The sequence below is a fragment of the Garra rufa genome, chromosome 21 (assembly GCF_049309525.1).
Source record: "Garra rufa chromosome 21, GarRuf1.0, whole genome shotgun sequence".
NCBI classification, from domain to species: domain Eukaryota; kingdom Metazoa; phylum Chordata; class Actinopteri; order Cypriniformes; family Cyprinidae; genus Garra; species Garra rufa.
This window is the reverse complement of record NC_133381.1, coordinates 32,495,896-32,517,245: the sequence shown is the minus strand read 5'-3', so window position 1 is coordinate 32,517,245 and position 21,350 is coordinate 32,495,896. Positions and strand designations below refer to the sequence as shown.

The following is a 21,350-nucleotide window of genomic DNA, read 5'->3' as shown; positions in this document are numbered from 1 at the left end:
GTGGCATTCCAGCAGATGATGCAAACTCTTAAAAATAAAGGTGCTTCACGATGCCATAGAAGAACCTTTTTTGTCTAAATTGTTTTCATATAGAACGTTTAACATCTGAATAACCTTTCTGTTTCACCAAAGGTTCTTTGTGGTGAAAGAAGGTTCTTCAAATTATAAAAAGGTAAGAAAGGGATGGTTCTTTAAAGAACCTTTGAGTGAATGGTTCTTTGTGGAACCAAAAATGGTTCTTCTATCTATGGCATCGTTGTAAAGAACCTTTTAAAGCACCTTTATTTTTAAGAGTGCAGGATGCGGAATAGCCAGGCTATTTTTTTTTATATGACTCCAATTGTATTTGTCTGAAAGGAAAAAGTCATATAAATCTAGGATGGCTTGAGAGTTAGTAAATCACGGGGGGTCATTTTCATTTTTTGGTGAAGGTAAGTGTTTGCGTCAAAATTGAGGTATTCTTTAGACTTTAGTGTACATTACTAGTCTTTTGGTGAACAGTTCATCCATGCAAGTTTGTTCACAGAAAAAAATATGTTTGTGATTATAAACTTGAATCAAAATCTGAAAATTTGCTTCCCCTCTGGAATGATGTTTCTCCTCTGGTGACGTCAGTTTGACTCTGTGGACAAACATCCTTGAACCACTTCCCTCAAAACGGCAGTTTGCTGTGAGAGATTTTTTTCCCCTCTATTTTTTTATCATTCAATATTCTGGTACATTTCGAAAAATGTCACAATACTGAAGTCAGTTGAAACTCTTTTCATGCAGACTTTATTTTTTTTAATACCGTTAATAACAGTTTTACTGTAGTAGCTGTGGGATTTTGAATGAAACTTTGGTTGGCATATAAATTTTGCAAGAGTAAGTTTGACCACATGACAGACAGGATAAATGCTTTTCTCTGTTCAGCTCTCTTTTATCTTTTTTTAAATTAAACATAAATAATTTAATATTAACTTCCTCACTGTGCAGATTTCAGCCTAAATACACACGTCTCTGACGTCTGAATCATTTCATTCAATTTATTTAAATTGTTTTTTAGTGAAAAGAGTCTCATGAAGTCTCACATGTTGCTCCTTAATTGGATCTTCCTGTAAACTGCTGTTTTCTGTGGCTGCAAGCAACAGAATGAGACTGGAGCCTCTCCTTCCTGTGGGGTCTCCAGAGACGCCTCAGTGGAGGGGAAACCAGCCTCGCTCCTTCTTTCCAACTTCTCCCCCACTCCTTCCCTTTAGGAGCCAGCTGCCCCTCCTTGCGCTTCTCTCTGTGCATGTGGGAACATACTTTCTGTTTTTTTTTTAGTGGCTAAAAGATTGGTGGTTGTCTCTGGAGGAACATATGTATCTGTATATGTCCATGTCTGAAGAGAAAGCAGAGCACAGAGTGCTGAGAGCAGGATGGAGAAGTGGATCAGGCCTTGGAGCAGAATAGATAAAGATGGGTAATGGAAGCCAGCTGTTGTGAGGGCAAGGTTGGATCACATCCTGAATTTATTATTGGGTATTGAGTTAAACAGCATCTAAACTAACCGTGATGCTTTAAGTGTACACTTTTTTGTAACAGAATAATCATTTGTGAGAAAAACTGTTCTTTTGAGTTCTTTTTAAAGGAGTAGTTCACTTTCAGAACAAAAATGTACAGATAATGTACTCACCCCCTTGTCATCCAAGATGTTCGTGTCTTTCTTTCTTCAGTTGTAAGGAAATTATGTTTTTTGAGGAAAACATTTCAGGATTTCTCTGCATATAATGGACTTCTATGGTGCCCTCAAGTTTGAACTTCCAAAATGCAGCTTCAAATGCTCTAAATGATCACAGCCGAGGAAAGAATAAAGGTCTTATCTCTTTTTTTTTTTTTGGAAAATAACCAATTATTTTGCTAGATAAGCCACTTCTTCCTCGGCTGGGATCATTTAGAGCCCTTTGAAGCTGCATTTAAACTGCATTTTGGAAGTTCAAACTCGGGGGCACCATAGAAGTCCGTTATATGGAGACAAATCGTGAAATGTTTTCCTCAAAAAACGTCATTTCTTAATGACTGAAGAAAGAAAGACATGAACATCTTGGATGACAAGGGGGTGAGTACTTTATCTGTAAATTTTTGTTCTGAAAGTTAAGTACTCCTTTAATGAACCAGTTGAAACAATGCACCAGATTGGTTGTAGGCAGATCTTAAAGGGATAGTTCACCCAAACATGATTTACTCACCCTCAAGCCATCCGTGGTGTATATAGACTTTTTATCTTTCAGACAAATACAATCAGTTATTTTAAAGAATAGCTTTATAATGGCAGTGAATGGGTGTTGAGTATTGGTTTTTAAGTTCATTAAAGTACATCCATCCATCATGAAGTGCAGAAGAGAGAGCAAAACAAAACACCAGTCACAAATTAGAAGTACAAAACATAGATTTGTAAAGAAAAATGTCAGAGGAGACTGGTTTTCCTTTGCTGTAAACAAAACTTGGCTCTCACGAGACTAGCATATTCTCACCCGAGCTTACGCTATGCCTACGTCCTACATCATTCGCTGCAGCCACTCACTTGTGAATGTGCGCACAACAGTTAGCGGAAGCTAGAGAGTATGTTTGTAAAGTTTTAAATATGGATATTTTTCTTACACAAACACATTGCTTTGCTTCAGGAGGACTTTATTAACCCCCTGGAGCTGTGTTGAGCACATTTTATGATGGATGAATGCACTTTTTCGGGCTTCAAATCTCAATAGCCATTCACTTTCATTATAAAACTTTGAAGAGGACATTTTTTATAACTCCAGTTGTATTCGTCTGAAAGAAGAAAATCCTTCCTCATAAGAAAAAAAAGGCACTCACATATATTTTACTATTTCAAAAGTCATTATTTGCAGTGCTACATATTAAAAGCACTCTTTTTTTAGTTTAGGAAATTATGGAAATTATGTTTTCCATGACACAGTTGAGGTCAAAAGTTTACATACACAGAATCTGCAAAATATTAATTATTTTATCAAAATAAGAGGATCATACAAAATGCATGGGGGTGAAAACTTTTGAACAGAATGAAGATGTGTACATTTTTCTTATTTTGCCTAAATATCACATTTTTTCATTTTGTACTGCCCTTCAGAGGCTATAGAAGATACTTACATGTTTCCCAAAAGACAAAATAAGTTTAATTACCCTGATCTTCAAATTCGAAAAACTTTTACCCTCTGGCTCTTAATGCATCGTGTTTCTTTCTGAAGCATCAGTGCGCATTCGAACCATCTGTACTAGTTGCATATGAGTCAGTTGTCCTCAGTGCGAAATGATGGATCTCAAAATCATACAGTCATTGTTGGAAAGGGTTCAAATACACAAAAAATGCTAAAAAAACAAACAAATAATTTGTGGGACCTGAAGCATTTTTCTGAAGAACAGTGGGCAGTTTAACTGTTCAGGACAAACAAAGGACTCATGAACAACTATCACTATAAACAAACAAAAAAATACCATTCAAGTGTATGTAAACTTTTGAACAGGGTCATTTTTATAAATGCAACTATTATTTTCTCTTGTCAACGATATGTAAACGTCTTTTATGTAAAAAATATCTTATTCAGGTCAGTACTAAATAAAAAATAACACGTCGCTTGTATGATATTTGGTAAAATAATTAACATTTTCAGATTCTGCAAGGTGTATGTAAACTTTTGACCTCAACTGTATGTGCCCTTTAATTCTCTATCTATGATGACATTGTTTGACAGACTTTAGAAGACATAGACATTAAACCAAAGATGAGTGTGTAAAGTAAAGGAAGGTGAAGCACACTGGGGTCACTTTTAGCTGAAGCCCCAGCACTTGCCAACAGCACAGCTGCTTTAGTAAATGATTCTTCACCGACAGATTGCACTGAGAGGACGTCATTTGTCCAGAGCTGGAGCACAATGCTGGTTTTCTTTTCCAAGTGAAGTCAGCTTTGTGTTTTTTTACCCTCCCTCTTTCTCTTTATCACTCTATCTCTCCCTTCCCTCTCTTTCTTTTGGATACAGTGCATGACTTTATTAGACTTTTGGTATTTCTGGGTTTCTGTGTCAGTGGCGTGAAGAAAATCTTTACAAAATGTCTTTATACGCAGACTGACCATGCAACATCAAATTTTTAAATGATGCACAAATGAACACGTGTCTTTTAGAAAAATAAAACAGCATTTCTGAAGTGTTCATTTTTTGTATCAAAGAAATGCAGCATTTGTGAGTCATTAAAAACATATATATATATAAAAAAAGAGAAAATAAAAAAACTTACAGATCCCAATGTTTAGTATATGTACCTCTCCGTAACTGTAGTGTGGACTTTAAATTGCACTGTAGACTGTGAAAGTCATTTACCCTAATAAGAACAGCTGCGATACGGACAACTTTTATTACATTGGGAGGAGGAGAGTGAGTGGTGAAAACACTGGTTTTGTGTCTTTTTTAAATCCTGTAGTTTGCCTCCTTTTGGCTCCATTGGCTAATTGCAGCAAGAGTTGGTGTCTTGGAATTCCTGCTGAAACTCCAGTCCAGTCTCTCTCTCTCTCTCTCTCTCTCGTTCTTTAGCTCTTTCTTTTCCTGTAGGCTGTTTCTGTGTAGCCCTCAGAATCCCCTGACCTCTTTCCCTCCCCTTGCAAATTTGACCCACATAATGTCTGTGAAAGTATGACAAACGAGAAGCGAGTTGAACCCCTGCCAATCAGCTCTGTGTCGTTCTCTCTCTCTCCCACAGTCCCCTCCACCACCCCTTTAACCCAGCTTTCCATACAGTCGCATGCAGCTATAAACAGGAACCCAGAATCATAACATCACACTATCACCAAGTCTAGTTGTTTTTATTACCAGGTTTGAAGTTCACATACTACATTTAGATTCTCTACCGTATGTTAGCAACAATAAAGTTTCATTGAGACAAAATGTCAAAATTCATTTAGTCTTCATGTAGGCTTATTTTGTTCCAAACATTTCCCTTTTGTATGAATCACAAAAGAAGATATTTAGCACAAATTCCAAGCGGCTTTTTTTTTTTACCATAAAGTGACAGTCGATCATTTACAGCTGTGGTCACCATTCACTTTTTAGGTTTTCGTTTTTACATTGATGATCTAGATTTTATATTTGAATTTGTGATATTTGTATTTGTATAGAACTCTTTTGTGCCATAAATACATAAAAACACTGCCAGAATCACAGAATCCAGTCATAAATATGGAATTTGCTGTATAACACAGAATAAATCCAATAAAAGTAGGTCAGTTCACATATATCAGATTGCGATATGGGCTATTGTCTTTGAAAATTAAGCCGCAAAAAAACTATGAATCCTAGATGTTCTGCGTATCTCTGTGTGAATGAATGGCACAGACACGCAGTTTCGTCTACTACACATAATGAAGTATGTGCGACACTTAATGTGTTTTCATCGTCTGCTGTCTTACAAAATGAGGATGTAAACTCATAAACATCGTCTCCAGAGCTGCTTTGAGAGTCACTTTATGATTTATCTGATCATATACACACAAACTAAATTCTTCCTGGCAGCCCGTCAAGATAAAAGTCTGGTTACACATGAAGAAGTTGTGACAAAATGTATTACTTTTGTACAGTACAATGTACGTCTTTTTATTTTTTAAGGAATAATCACAGTTTTTCTTCCATGTTCCAACTGTTGTGCTTGTGCAGCACTTTGTTTGGCAAAAAAAATGGAAAGGGTTTAATTCATTGGATTACAAGAAAAGTCAACTTGATGTTATATACCTTCATTTGATTACCAGAAATAAATCTTAAAGTAAAACATATTTCATAAAGCCCTAAAAATTTAATTTTTGTTTAACTTAAAAAAAAAAATTGCTGTTAAATTGTGTACATTTCATGGTGTCAAAACATGCTTTATGATTAATAAACCTTAATTTAACCATTACAATGGAGTCCAAAAAAACTCAAATGGAAAAAAACAATCCAAAAAGTTAATACTGAAAAAACGGAATTTGGGGGGAAACAAATTTTTGTATACACTGCGTTTGAAAAGTTTGGAATCAGTGCGATTTTTAATGGTTCTTAAAGAAGTCCTTTTCTGTTCATTAAGGGTGTATTTATTTGAGTAAAAATACAGAAAAATACTATTGCAATTTAAAATACAGTTTTTTTAATTTTAATATACTTTTAAAATATAATTTATGCAAAAAAGCTGAATTTTCAGCATCATTTTCCAGTCTTTAGTGTCTCATGATCCTTTTTATTATAAATGTTGGCAACAGTTGTGCTGCTTAATATTTTTTTTGGAACCTGTGATACTTTTTTTTTAGGATTTTTTGATAAATAAAACATTAAAAAGAACAGCATTTATTTAAAATAGAACTCTTTTGTAACAATATGCACTACTGTTCAAAGTTGGGGGTCGGTACATGTTTTTTCTTTGAAAGAAATTAATACTTTTATTCAGCAAGGATGTGTTAAATTGATAAAGAGTTCGAAAATATTTCTATTTTGAATAAATGTTGTTCTTTTTATAAAAAAAAATCACAGGTTCCAACAAATACTAAGAACCACATTGATAATTAATAAGCATATTAGAATGCTTTCTGAAGGATCACGTGACACTGAAGACTGGAGTAATGGCTGATGAAAATTCAGCTTTGCATCAAAAAAATAAATTATACTTTAAAGTATATTAAAGTATAAACTGTTATTTTAAATTGCAATAATATTTCTGTATTTTTTATTAAATAAAAAGAACTTTGATATGCATAAGAGACTTCTTAAAAAAAAAAAAAAAAAACTTAAAAAACTGATCCCAAACTTTTGAATGGCAGTGTACATGTTTTAATACTGACTTTTTGATTTAATTAATTTTGTCCCTGCAATGTAAACCATGTGTTTTAGTATTTTTGTCCCTGTACAGTATATAAAAGAGGAGCTGACGTATTGGTCTGTGGTCTGGCCCTTGCCTTGGATAGGCTTCAGTTGGCACTCCCCATGAGATCTCACAAGAAACAAGGAGTTTTTCAGAGGTGGCTATTAAGTAAGCCACATTAAAGAGGCTCTCCCCATTGTAGCGTTCCACACACTGATTACAGGCCTTAAGATTTTAAAGTGGGTGTATTACGCACTAACAGTTCATTAATAGAGCGAATTTCCCTCTGCCTTTCATACCCATCCCTCTTTCCTACTTGCATAATTCATCCTGAAGCGTCCTGCTATCAGCCACTCTTACTACAGCATTTAAACTCCTTCACTGAGAAGCCAAGACTGTACCAGCGATAGTGTTGTTTGTTATTAAAAGACGTCATCTCTCTTAATTTAGACCGCCTGACTCCTTTCCTTTCCAGTGCTCCACTTTTGAGTTTGCTCCTCCCTGATCGAGCGTCTCCTCAAAAGGGTCTTTGGGATCACGTTGCCCGAAGCACTAACCTTCTGGACAACTTCCTGTCCAGAATCAACTCTATATTCAGCTTTCCTCTTGCATTGTGACCAAAAGCCCATTTGTTTTTGTTTGTGGTATGAGGAGGGAAATGGAGGAAAGCAAACATCAGATGCTTTTGTCCAAGGTTTCCTATGGTTATACCAGGGGCGTAGATTTAGGGTGGACGGTGGGGATGTGTCCCCACCAATATCCTCCGACCATTGAAATGTCCCCACCAATAATTTAATCCACTTAAAAAAATAAAAATAAAAAATTGCAACATTAACCTAGACACGCAGAAAGGGATACGTTCTCTCCTTGAGTCCTCCCGCCCCCAAAACACATATGAACATTTTGATTGGCTGTGCCTTTCCTTGCTATCATGTGAGAGGCTATGGCTGCATTCAGATACAAGCAGCGCCAAAAATGCAATGGATTTTTTTCCCGTGCAAGTAGGTGTGTTGTGTGACATACATGTGAGGATGGCGGCAGCAAAAAAAAGAAGCTGGACATAAGGAGCTTTTTTTCAAAGAAAAGTGTAAGTCACTTCAAGTTCGCTAGTGAATCCATCAAAGTCCATCAAAGTAACAACAACAGTTAACGTTAATGCAAGTGTTTTTTTTTACAGCTTTGACGCACATTCATTATAGCAGGGCAATCTATAGTCTGTGAATACGGCTTAAAACTAACAGCAGATTAAACAGCTAAATGTAAAAGTATAAATATGATCCCTATCAGTTCTCCTAATCTAATGACGACTATTTGTCAGAAATTAGTCTTGTGATAGAAACTGATATGCTACATACTAATATTGCCATGCAATTGTCTATTGCAGTTCACCAATAGACAAACCACTTCGCACAAATAGTTTTAAAAATGCATTCACTGACTTGGCAAACATTAATGATTTGATTCGAGATTTGCACACTAAGACTCAGAAAAAATGAAATAAAATGATTGCTGTTTAAATGGCATGTTTATCTTTATTAAACTATCTTTTTGTCAGTTATTAAACATTCCTTTAACATTACACTATTCCTTAATTTAACTTAATGAATTGCATTTCGAGTGGATTAATATCAATCGAAGCATTGCTAGTATTAATGTAAAGTGATTTTGCATTTTGCAGCATATTAAAAAAAACATGCATTCCGTGGACGGAGTTGGGGTGGGGGGGTTGGTGGGCGGGGCATAGGGGGGGTAGGGGTTGTTGTCATAGGTCCCCACCAATGTCCAGAGCAAATCTACGCCCTTGGGTTATACATATGTGCACATTTAAAATCACATGCACAAACATAATCGTGGAGTGGATTTAATTCTAGTGTGATCGCTGATGTCACATGGACTATTTTAACAATGTCCTTACTCCGCTTTTAGTCCTTGAACGTGTCAGTTGCATTACTGTCTATGCAGGGTCAGAAAGCTCTCATTAATTGCTGTTTAAGAAGTTGCTAGATTGGCGACAGGAAGAGCAAATGAAAAAGTAAGGACTGTGACAGTGAAAAGCATCTTACGTGAGCAGAGTTCAATGGAGAGTGAGTTGAGATATACTCCTTTAACAAGCTCCCTCTCTGATTCTTTCAGTTGAAGAAGTTTGGAGCTCAGGCTAATTAGACTGAGTCAGACAGAAGCGGCTGCTAGATGCTGATCCGCTCTCCCTGCAGACAGCATCCAAATTAGCCTCTATTCACACCCTACACAGAGACCGCAACGGCCCCAGGACTCTTCTCATCTCAGCCGAATACATACCTGGGTTACAATACCCTGAGAGAGTCTCTTGTTTTGCTGACTCACTGGGTTTTCAATGGACCTGAAGGTCAAATTACTTTCTTTCTCACACACCTGTAGTATACAATAAGAACAATTGTCTTTAAGATATAATAAGATAAGAAAGATTGTCTATAATAAGAAATAAGAAGGACTGTCTTTTATGTGTTTAGTTTTTGTGAATGCTTTTGAAAGTTCATAAATATAGACAAAGGTGTGTGGAAAAACAAACATTTAGTTGTTGGGCAATAACCTGTTTTTTTTTTTTAATACCCTTCTGAGACCCAGCTGTAGAGTTTTTACCTCTGTAGTGGACATTATATTTTAGTGAATTTCTATGAGAACTCACATGTCACAATTTTAAGCCTGGATGATAAAAATGTATTTAGTGAAAAATTGTACATCCTTATGGAAATATGATAATATTTTGTAATTGTCATTTAAATCTGAATAATTTTCAAATTGTTTATCATGAAGCTACATCTCAGGAAAATGTTATGGGTTTTCAAATCCAAATATGACTTCCTTTTATGAAACAGGACATCATTTCATACATGTCCACTGCAGAGGACACCAGGACTAAAATCATTATTATTATGCATTTTGGGAAACATAACAATTGAATAGGAAAATAAATAATATACCAATATTCTTATGAAATATTAGATATTATTATGAATGTCTGGCTAATTATTACTCCCATTATTACCATTCTTTTTTCAACATCCTGTCCCAACAGCAACGCATTAATCTGCAAATTAGATACCGTGTATAGATACACTGTTTAATGGGAAAACCAGTTTATGGACATTTTTACACACATACTGCATGAAACTAAATGGTATATCAAATCATTTTTGAGAATCATCCTTAAACAAAGTTTGGTATAAAAAAAATCCTGAAACCTAAAAATTGATTGGTGATTAAAAAAAAAATTGTTTTGCCTTTTTAATGTCTATTCATGCCGTTTTATTTTATTTTATTTTATTTTTTGAAAAATTGAGTCCTAGTGTCCTCTACAGAGGTTATGATAATTTTGCAATGATATTGAAATGATTTGTTCGGAGCAGTTCTGAGCTTAAGGTCTGTAAACCCATCCCTTCTATAAGCCTCTGCTCTTATTCATCAGCTGGCCAAGTCTGTTGTGTTTGGTCTTTCTGTATACAATGCGTGTCGGAAACAGAACACTTCACCGAGTGCTAACATTTGTAAACCAAAATAGGTCTACATTCTTTATTACAACAGTCTACATTAATCAACACATTCTTAAGAAATAGTGGGTTCACAGCGAATTATCAGAACTATTTGAGGAAACCTAAAGCTGCACTAGGTATACATCACATATGCACAAAAACTTGATGTCCTCTGTAAAATGACGAGAACACAATGAAAGGTTTGAATTGTATTTCTTTGGTATTGTGGAAAAAATAAATTTTAACCACTGATTCTTCACATCCTCATCATCTTTTGGCAATAAAAACCCCCCCAAAAACCTTGCTTTCACTGTGCAAAACACAGCGTCTTTTCAACATGATGAAAGTAACTTTCCCCAACACTGATGAGCAGTAGCAATAGTGATGCTTGCCTCTGTTAAATTTGGGTAATTGAACCTGTCAGATATTTTTGGTTGTTGCAAATTTGGTGCATCACTACTCTTTAGAAACAGCAAATTTGAATGAGAAGTTTCCCCTCACCAGATATGTGTCAAGCCTGTGTCTTAGCCAAGATGAAGTGTAATACAAACACACTGTAAATGCCAGCGTAGTGGAACATTCTTTCAGAGCGATTTTGTTAAGACACAGGGGTTCAATAATTCTGAAGAAAATAGAAAAGAGAAAAAAGAAAATAAAGAAGTCCAAGTGGGGCTGGTGAGAAAGCAGTAGGTCTCTGTGTTTTCATTTCTCCTCTCCTTACAGTGAGAGCAGCAGAAGTTTGATCTCCACACACTCAGCCGAACACAAGCGCAGCACATTCTCTTTGCTCTATACCTTCAGAGACCAGGCTCGCTCGCTTTCTCTCAAATAAACACTGATCAATAGTCTCGTTTTCTCAACAAACCCATTCAAAGAGCACAAAACAAGAAGGTCACCTGTGTGTCAGAACATCTGACATCATGACATCATTTTCTTCAGAAAACTTGGAAATTGACTTATAGTCAGTATGAGTGTCCTCATGAGTATGCTTTATCCTCTTCTAGGTGTTTCAGGACCTGGGCGTGTGTGTTCTATCTGGAGCTTTAGAGGGGTATAATGTGTGTCTGTTTGCATATGGACAGACAGGCTCAGGGAAAACATACACCATGATGGGTACTCCAGTGAGTAACAGTATTGTTTGAGAAAAAAGTCATTTGTAAAGCATTATTTCAAACTAATTATTATGTGTCCTCTTTGCAGGACTCTATTGGACTGACACCAAGGATCTGTCAAGTAAGTCAAAATTAAAATTCTGTCTTCGGTTACTCACCCGTTTGTCATTCCAAAGCCATACAACTTTCATGATTTCTGTGCCTCCATTAAAAGTCTGCACACCAAGTCTACAACCAAACTACTTCAAAAGGTTCATAAGACATTATAACTGTAAACTTATGAAGTTTAATTCAAGTCTTCTGAAGGGAAACAATCAATTTAAACAGAATATGGAAGATGCTTGCCAACACACATGCATCACTCAAGTATGGTTAAAGGATTAGTTAACTTCCAGAATGCAAATTTCCAGATAATTTAATTTACTCACCCCCATGTCATCCAAGATGTTCATGTCTTTCTTTTTTCAGTTTAAAAGGAATTAAGATTTTTAAAGGAAAACGTTCCAGGATTTTTCTCTATATAGTGGACTTCAATGGGGATCAACAAGTTGAAGGTCCAAATTGCAGTTTCAAAGCAGCTTTAAAGGGCTCTACACGATCCTAGCTGAGGAATAAGGATCTTATCTAGTGAATCAATTGTTCATTTTACATTACGTTGACATAGGTGGAAGTATCTACCAAGTGTTTACAAAGCGAAAATGCATACACAGTCAAACGTCCTTTACAAAGAAAGTTAAAAAAGCCTGGATGATTTTGAAGTTGGAGGAGAAAATAAGATGTTTTTTTTTTGTCCAACTCTTTCTTTTTGAACCAAACTACACAGATGAAGATCTAACCACATGTGAGTTTTCCAACATGATTACATAATGTGTGAAGTCGAGTGTCACAATGCAAGACAAGCATTTGTGGTTAAAAAGTATATAATTTTTTTTTTTAAAGGGGTCATCGGATGCCCATTTTCCATAAGTTGATATAATTCTTTAAGATCTTAATGGGAAGTCTATAACATACTTTGGTTAAAATTTCTCAATGGTAGTGTAAAAAACACTCTTTTTACCTTGTCAAAATCAGCCCTTTTTAGAGCGAGCTATTCTGTTGCATGTTCCTTTAAATGCTAATGAGCTCTGCTCTGCCGCCCCGCCCCTCTCTGCCGTGGAATAGAGCCGTAATGTTTAGCTGCGAAACTTGTTAACAACATTATTAAGAAAGGCCATTTGCAAAGATGCATAGAAAACCCTTATACTCCTGCTGTGGGTGAAGCTGCATCAAGAATGATTCACACAAACATAGATATGTAAATCGGGATCAACGCTTTCCTTTCAAAAATGAAAGTAAAATTAATCCTCTGCATCTTCAGCGGCTCAGATGTCAGAAGTAAATGAAAACTGCTATGTTCATTATTACATCCAACAACAGAACACCTCAATCACTCGATCTGAGAGATTGTTGTCTTCCCCTGCACCTGAGTCGACACAATGGCGAATTGGATTGTTTCAGCTCGGTAAGGGCGGGTCTAAGGTAAGGCGCTCATATCAATCAACTATCGTGGGAGCGGCCTCTGTCAATGTGTCGTCACATCGACAAGAAGCTGAGAATGACCTGAGTTTAAAAAGGGGATATTACTTTTAAAGATAAGAAAAATACCACTGGGTGGATTTTTATCATTGTAGGGTGGTTGTGTACACAAACTGCCAACACACATTAATGTTCAAACAACAAATGACCGATTGTTTCACTTGACAAGACCTATATTCCTCGACTGGGATCTTGTAGAACTCTTTGAAGCTGCATTGAAACCAGCTCTTTGACACTTTTCATTTTGTCCATGGGGTTACATATAATAATGTATTAATAAGCCTCTCTTTTACCCTTTATTAAAGGGTCTTTTTAGGTCTGGAGTTGAATCTGCAGATGGACAGAGCTGTAGAGTTGAAATAAGGTGAGAAGGAACCCCTCTGTTTCTTTTTCTTTGACTCTTTCGCAACAGTATCAGCAAGCCTACCCTGAGAATGAAGCAAGAAGCCAGTAAGCAAAAGCAAATCACAACCTCATTTTCCCTCTCAGTTTTTTAGAGATCTATAATGAGCGTGTGCGTGATCTCCTGAGAGGTGCGGAGCAGAAGAAGCCAGCACCCCTGAGGGTTCGAGAACACCCAGAGAAGGGGCCTTATGTGCAGGGTAAGCCAAACTTTTAAAAAAAAAGGCCTGGTGAAGCCCTTCAAACAAAGTCATATTACCTTGCATAACCAGTACTAATGAAAACATGAGGGAAGTTCTTACTGTAGTGTAGCGTTTGATGAATGGTTGTGTATTTTTGTTAAAGAGGTAATTGTGTACATAAGTTATTCGTTCCTGACTGTTTGCATTTGTAACTCAATTCCCACCACAGTTTGTGCTGAGAGCAGCCAGGATGTATGACTGAATCAGCTCCTCCTCTTTCTTTTGCTCTCTCGCTCTCCTTTCTTGTCCAACATCCAGTCATTGTGTGTGTTAGGAGAAAGCCCAGTGCAGCTAAGGAAGTGACCGCACTTCCATGCGGCTGCTCGAAGCTGAGTAGAGAGGGATTGTGTATTGATCAAGATGTTTCTCACACATGTGAACAGTGACCTTAAAAAGTTTTTGAACTCTTGAGACACTTAAAATATGTGAATTTTCTTAGCATTAGATACCAAAATATATCATTTTTTCTTATTTTTAACAATTGTGACCCTGGACCACAAAACCAGTCACAAGGGTCAATTTTCTGAAATTTATTTATACATAAAACCTGAATAAATAAGCTTTCCATTGATGTATGGTTTGTTAGGATATGACAATATTTAGTCGAGATACAGCTGTTTGAAAATCTGGAATCAGAGGGTGCAAAAAAATCTAAATATTGAGAAAATCACCTTTTTAAGTTTAAATTAAGTTCTTAGCAATGCATATTACTAATCAAAAATTAAGTTAATCACCTTTTTAAGTTTAAATTAAGTTCTTAGCAATGCATATTACTAATCAAAAATTAAGTTTTCATATATTTACGGTAGGAAATTTACAAAATAACTTCATGGAACTTGATGTTTACTTAATATCCTAATGATTTTTGATAATTTTGACCCATACAAAGTATTTTTGGCTATAGCTACAAATATACCTGTGATACTTAAGACTGGTTTTGTGGTCCAGGGTCACAGTTCTGTTTAGAATCTGACAGATTAGCAAGCAGCTGGGCAACCAGGAAGTGTCCAAATACTAAAATATATTTAGTAATATAATTTAAAACCTAACAACTAGATGTAAAGAAATGCACACAGCAACTAAATTCAGGCCCAGTTATACCCTAAGTTTTAGCACCACAGGCACATTGCATACAGAAACATGATTTAGAATCATCTCTTCCTGATTTTTTTTTACCATTTCTATTCTTTAGCAGGAAGAGAGTGTCTGTGACTCAAATCTTGGAAAGGATGATGATGCTTTTGTGTGTTTATCGTAGGTCTTTCTCAGCATGTAGTGACTGACTACAAACAAGCAGTGGATCTGCTTGAGGAGGGCATTGCTAACCGTATCACAGCCGCTACACACGTCCATGATGCTAGCAGTCGCTCTCATGCCATCTTTACCATTCAATACACACAGGTTTGACGATCTTCTGTCAGTATTTTTTGTATTACAAACGGCATAAGACTATTGTAGTTAAAACATTTTATTAAATCACCTCTTAACTCCCATTCAAAGGTTTGAAGTTAGTAAGATTTTTTGTTTGGAATGAATTAATTACTTTTGTTCAGCAAGGATTCATTAAATTGATCAAATAAACAGCACAACTGTTTTTAATGAGTTTTTAAAAAAGTTGACCACCAAATCAGCATATAAGAATAATTTTTGAAGGTTCATGTGACAGTAAAGATTGAAGTAATGGCTGTTGAAAATTAAGCTTTGCATCACAGGAAAAAATACTTTTTCAAATATATTAAAATAGAAAACTCTTCATTTAAATTGTAATAATAGTTTTTTTAAACAGTATTACTGAAAAAATCTTTCCAGTTCCAAACCTTTGAATAATAGTGTACAAGTATATTCTTATTAGAACAGTATTTTCTTTTTATAGGCTATTCTAGAAAATAACCTCCCTTCAGAAATAGTGAGCAAGATCAACTTGGTGGACCTGGCTGGCAGGTTAGTGTCTTTGTTTGAACTTAAAGGGATAAATCACCCAAAAATGACAATGACCCCATGATTTATTCACCATCATGCCATCCTAGGTGAATATGACTTTATTCTTTCAGGTGAAGACAAAAGGCATTATATTACAAATGTTCTGGCTCTTCCAAGCTTTATAATGGCAGTGAATGGTTTCTTAAGATTTTGAAGCAAAATAAAGTGCGCCCATCTATCATAAAAAGTACTCCACACAGTTTATGGATTATGGTTTATGAGATTTTAAATATGAATATTTTTCTTACACAAATGCATTCATTCACTTCGGAAGGCCTTTATTAACCCCCCGGAGCCGCGTGGAATACTTTTTTATGATGGATGGATGCACTTTATTGGATTTTTAAAAAAATCAATAGCCATTCACTGCCATTATAAAGCTTGGAAAACACAGGTTTGTTTAATATAACTCCAATTGTATTCGTCTGAAAGAATAGAGTCCTATACACCTAGGATGCCTTGAGTGTGAGTAAATCATGGGGTAATTTTCATTTTTGGGTGAACTATCCCTTATATAATCAAACCTTGATATGTTGCACTCTAGTGGATGACCACAAAATTGTGAACAGTAAAGTGCTAACTTGACTTGAAATATCACTCTTTGTGCTGTGGCAGTGAACGAGCCGACCCTCAATACTGCAGAGACAGAATAACAGAAGGAGCCAACATTAACAAATCTCTCGTCACCCTTGGCATCGTCATCTCCGCTCTTGGTAGGCACTGGCCTTCTTTATTTTTACTATCATCTCTTATCCTCCTTGTCATGATGTTACACTTTGTTCTTCTAGCCCAGAACTCTCAGATGTTCAGCAGCAGTCAGAGCATTAACAGTGTGCTCAGTGAGGGTGAAGGAAGCACTGTGGGTAGCCAGTCCAGCTCTCTGTCGGGCAGCGGGCGCAGGCAATGCTTCATTCCCTACAGGGACTCTGTCCTCACCTGGCTTCTCAAAGACAGTCTAGGTGGCAACTCCAAAACCATCATGATTGCAAGTAAGTCATTCAGAAGGAAGACTGTTTGTTGCATCGGTTTCAGTGCTAGTGGAGTTGATGCTGAGATGAATTTTCTTCCAGCTGTCTCACCATCCAGCAGCAACTACAATGAGACTCTGAGCACCCTCCGCTACGCAGCTCACGCCAGAAACATTGTCAACAAGCCAAGAGTCAATGAGGTGTGTTCAAATGGGTCAAATTGTCTGTTGAACTTGCTGTATTAACTGAAAATTATGATAATGAAACTAAAATAAAACATTTTGTTTTATCACAGGATGCCAACGTGAGGTTGATCAGAGAACTGCGAGAGGAAATTGATCGCCTAAAGAGCATGTTGCTCAGTTTTGAGATGGTACGAGACTTTAAAAAATTAAGCCACTCCTGAATTAAAATGTCCTGATAATTTACTCACCCCCATGTCATCCAAGATGTTCATGTCTTTCTTTCTTCAGTCGAAAAGAAATTAAGGTCATGAGGAAAACATTCCAGGATTTTTCTCCATATAACGGACAGGATCAGATGATTGAAGGTCCAAATTGCCGTTTCAGTACAGTTACAAAGGGTCTTATCTAGCGAAAGAATTGGTCATTTTCTAAAAAAAAAAAAAATCTATATACTTTTTAACCACAAATGCTTGTCTTGCAATAGCTCTGTGATGAACATCCGCATCTTCATGCATTACGTAATCACGTTGGAAAGGTCACGTGTAGTTAGTTCTTTGTATACTTTGGTTCAAAAAGGTAGGGTAGGGTAAAAAAACAAATTTTCTCCTCCAACTTCAAAATCTAACATCATTGTTTTACTTTTTTTGACTTTCTTTGCACGTTTGCTTTGTAAACACTGGGTTGATACTTCTGCCAATTTCATGAATGACCTTTAAAACATGACTATGTAAAATGTGAAGTTGGGCGTTTGTGTTTAAAAAGTATATAAATGTTTTTTTTTTTTGGAAAATGATTGATTGTTTCGCTAGATAAGACCCTTATTCCACGGCTATGATCGTGTAGAGTTCTTTGAAGCTGCATTAAAATTGCAATTTGGACCTTCAACCCGCTGATCCCCATTAAAAGTCTACTATATGGAGAAAAATTCTGGAATGTTTTCCTCAAAAACTTTTCGACTGAAAAAACAGACATTAAATCTTACTCCATATAGCATAAGGACCTATATGGAGTGATAATTGGACACATGAGATTTCGATGTGGACAGGACTGCTTGGTACCATCATCAATAACAGAAACCAAGTCTTGTTGTCCTGTGCTGTTTAACCATTGCAGCTGGGTTAAGATTAAAATAGAATGGACACTTGGCAGATGCCGGGTTAAAACCTGATGTTACAAAACCAATGATTTCCATATTCATATGAGACAAAAGTTGTGCTGCTGGCTGATAATTGTCTTATCCATTCACAGCAGAGGAATCCCAGTCCATCTCTCAGTGATGAGAGAGAAGGTAGCTTGTCTGATATAGTACTACAGAATGAACTGAAGGTTAGTCAACTTACTTTAAACACAGGAGTCTAATATTAAAGGGATAATTTACTAGTTTAATTAATTACTCGCCCTCATGTCGTTCTAAACCAGTAAGACTGTTGTTAATCTTTGGAACACAAATGAAGATATTTTTGATAAAATCTGAGAGTTTTCTGACCCTGAACTGACATGTTCAAGGCCCAGAAAGGAAGTAAGAAGAACATCATTAAAATAGTCCATGTGACGTCAGTGGTTTAACTTAATGTTGAAGCTACAAGTCGTTTTTTTTTTTTCTTTTCTCAGTTTTCTTTGCGCACAACAAGTGTTCTGATAACTTCGTAATATTAAGTTTGAACCACTGATGTCATATGGACTATTTTAATGATGTGCTTACTATCTTTCTGGGCGTTAAATGTGTCAGTTGCGTTAATGTCTATGCCTGGTCAGAAAGCTTTCGGATTTAATCAAAAATATCTTCATTTGTGTTCCAAAGATAATCGAAGGTCTTACAGGTTTGGAGTGACATGAGGGTGAGTAATTAACGACAGAATTGTTTTGAGTGATCTATCCCTTTAACTTTTCACCTGCCAGTTTTCAATGGCTCATGTTTTCTCTGCAGGTGGAGCAGCTGACTAAAGACTGGTCTGACAGTTGGTGTGATAAGCGAGCCCTGTTAGAGCGCTACAGTGTGGACATTAACAAGGACAGAGCAGGAGTTCTCATTCACTCGCTTTTGCCCCACCTCATCGCTCTAGAGCCAGACGTCCTCAGCACAGGGGTCACCATCTACCACCTTCGGGTAAAACTATTCAGCTAGTTATATGCAATACTTTGCTTTTTCCTATCGTATCCAAGTAGCCTTTAGCTAGTTTTCTCTCTGCAAAATCCTTTGTTCTTTCTTGTAATTAACCAATGATTCTTTCTCTTTTCCCTCCAATAGATTTTACCTTCACTTCTCTTCTATCTTTTTTACTTTTGTTCTCTATGCAGATACCTCTCTCAGGAAGGTAAAACAGCCCAGAGCTTTAGTCATGTGGTCCAGACATTCCCTCCTCCCTCTTCTTTTCAGTTTCCTTTGTCGTACTTTTGTGTGATTGTACAGGAATGTTTTAGCGAGAGTTACCCAGTGGTGTTTACGTAAATCTGTGCTAAGAGGTTAGAGCTTTTCGATAGCCCGTAAAAGGCTCACGGCTGTGCAATTTCAGCAGTTTCCTTGCTTTTAAAGCTAAAGCCACCTGGGAATGATTGTGCACCCATGTGTCCAGGCTTATATAAGCAGGCATTTTATCCTTCATAAACAGTAGGCAATGAAGGATAAAAAGTTTCAAGGCCTTGCTTGGCTTTAAGGTATAAAAGGAACAAAAAGTTAGACATGGAATAAGTTTTGTTTTGGATGTAACAGAGAGTGGCATATACTAAATCCTCACATTGACTTCTATTAATGTTTGTTTTATTTTGGTTCTACAGGAAGGGGTGACAAGAATCGGACCTCAGGAAGAGGAAGAGACTCACATAGGTATTTCATATTCAACTCAGCATATTTGTCTGTTGAGTGCTGCAGGGTTAACATATTTTTGTAGGCCAAAATCCAGAAACAATTAGCAGTTCTGCACTTCCAGTTCTATCTTCTTTTAATCTTCTTTTTTGAATGGGTGTTTGGTTAATTTTATGCTAAGACCCCCTTTTAAAAAGCTTGTACTTGTCTTAAAGAGATAGTACACCCAAAAATGAACCCTCATGTCGTTCCAAACCCGTAAGACCTTGGTTCACCTTCCGAATGCAAATTAAGATATTTTTGATGAAATCCGAGAGCATTCTGACCCTACATAGACAGCAATACAACTGACATATTTAAAGCCCAGAAAGTTAGTAAGGACATTGATAAAATAGTCCAAGAGACATCAGTGGTTCAACCGTAATTTTATGAAGCTACGAGAATGCTTTTAGTGCACAAAGAATTTATTTTGTTTATTCAACAATTTCTTCTTTTCTGTGTCAGTCTCCGCTGCACAAAAAGTATTCTCTTATATTTTAAGTGGACAGCAGTGATTAACTTGCACCTGAACTCTTCAGTCTTGCCAGAAGGTTCCTCATGCGAGATTGAGAATAAGAACGGGGTGGTGTCTCTGAAGCCAGTCTCTGGGAACATCTGCATGGTCAATGAAAGAGAGATCAAGGAGCCCTGCAGACTTGCACAAGGTAAACGCAATGTACAGAATACAACCCATTATACCAGTTTCATGTAAACAAGATGAAAATAAACAAAATAAATACATTAATGTACAGTGCCTTGCGAAAGTATTCATACCCCTTCATTTTTTTTTTCACGTTTTGTTATGTTGCTGCCTTATGTTAAACTACTTTTTCTTTACATCAATCTACACTCCATACACCATAATGACAAAGCAAAAAACACGTTTTTAACATCAAAAAAACGTTGAAATTTAGCTCAGGAGAATTCATATTGCTTGTAGATGTTACTACACTTCGAGTGAAGTTAACCTGTGGCAAGTTCAATTGAATGGATATGATTTGGAAAGGCACACCCATCTTAATAAAAGGTCTAACAGCTGAAAATGCATATCAGAGCAAAAACCAAACCCTGAGGTAAAAAAAAAAACTGCCTGTAGAGATCAGAAACAAGATTGTGTCAAGCCACACTGGAAGAGTTCAGAAAAAATTCTGCTGCATTGAAGGTTCACAAAAGCATGTAGCTTCCGTTACTCTTAATGGAAGAAGTTTTAAACAACCGGGACTCTTCTTAGAGCTGGCCTCCTGGACAAGCTTAGAAATTGATAGAGAAGGGCTTTGGTTAGACTGGTGACCAAGAACCTGATGGTCACTCTAGTTGAGCTCCATGATCATATGTGAGGATAGGAGAAACCTACAGAAGGACAAACATCACTGCAACACTCCGATCTGGGCTTTATGGCAGTGTGGCAAGACTCAATCTTCTCCTTAGTGAAGAATTATCAAAAAAAGCACCTAAAGGACCCTCAGACTGTGAGAAACAAAATTCTCTGGTCTGTTGAACCTCATGTTTGAAGAAAACCAGCACTGCTAATCATCTACAGAGTACCATCCTCATGCTGTGGAGCTGTTTTTCATTGGCATGGACTGAGGAACTAGCCAAAGTAAAATAAAATCTCAATGCACCAAAATATTGAGATGGCATTAATGAAAACCCAGTCCAGAGCATTCAGATAATCTGGCTGAG

General features: G+C 36.6%; 1 protein-coding gene across 1 annotated transcript in view; it reads left to right on the top strand.

Annotated features, from left to right (window-relative positions):
* stard9 (StAR-related lipid transfer (START) domain containing 9) overlaps positions 1–21,350 on the top strand; it is a 56,754-nt gene that overhangs the window by 18,367 nt on the left and 17,037 nt on the right. Inside the window, exons 4-17 of the mRNA XM_073826903.1 lie at positions 11,366–11,482; positions 11,562–11,594; positions 13,354–13,412; positions 13,538–13,650; positions 14,951–15,093; positions 15,566–15,633; positions 16,288–16,385; positions 16,461–16,661; positions 16,743–16,840; positions 16,936–17,013; positions 18,074–18,151; positions 18,753–18,932; positions 19,601–19,649; positions 20,207–20,332. Coding sequence (XP_073683004.1) covers positions 11,366–11,482; positions 11,562–11,594; positions 13,354–13,412; positions 13,538–13,650; positions 14,951–15,093; positions 15,566–15,633; positions 16,288–16,385; positions 16,461–16,661; positions 16,743–16,840; positions 16,936–17,013; positions 18,074–18,151; positions 18,753–18,932; positions 19,601–19,649; positions 20,207–20,332 — 1,441 coding nt within the window. The remainder of the gene's footprint in view (positions 1–11,365; positions 11,483–11,561; positions 11,595–13,353; positions 13,413–13,537; positions 13,651–14,950; positions 15,094–15,565; positions 15,634–16,287; positions 16,386–16,460; positions 16,662–16,742; positions 16,841–16,935; positions 17,014–18,073; positions 18,152–18,752; positions 18,933–19,600; positions 19,650–20,206; positions 20,333–21,350) is intronic.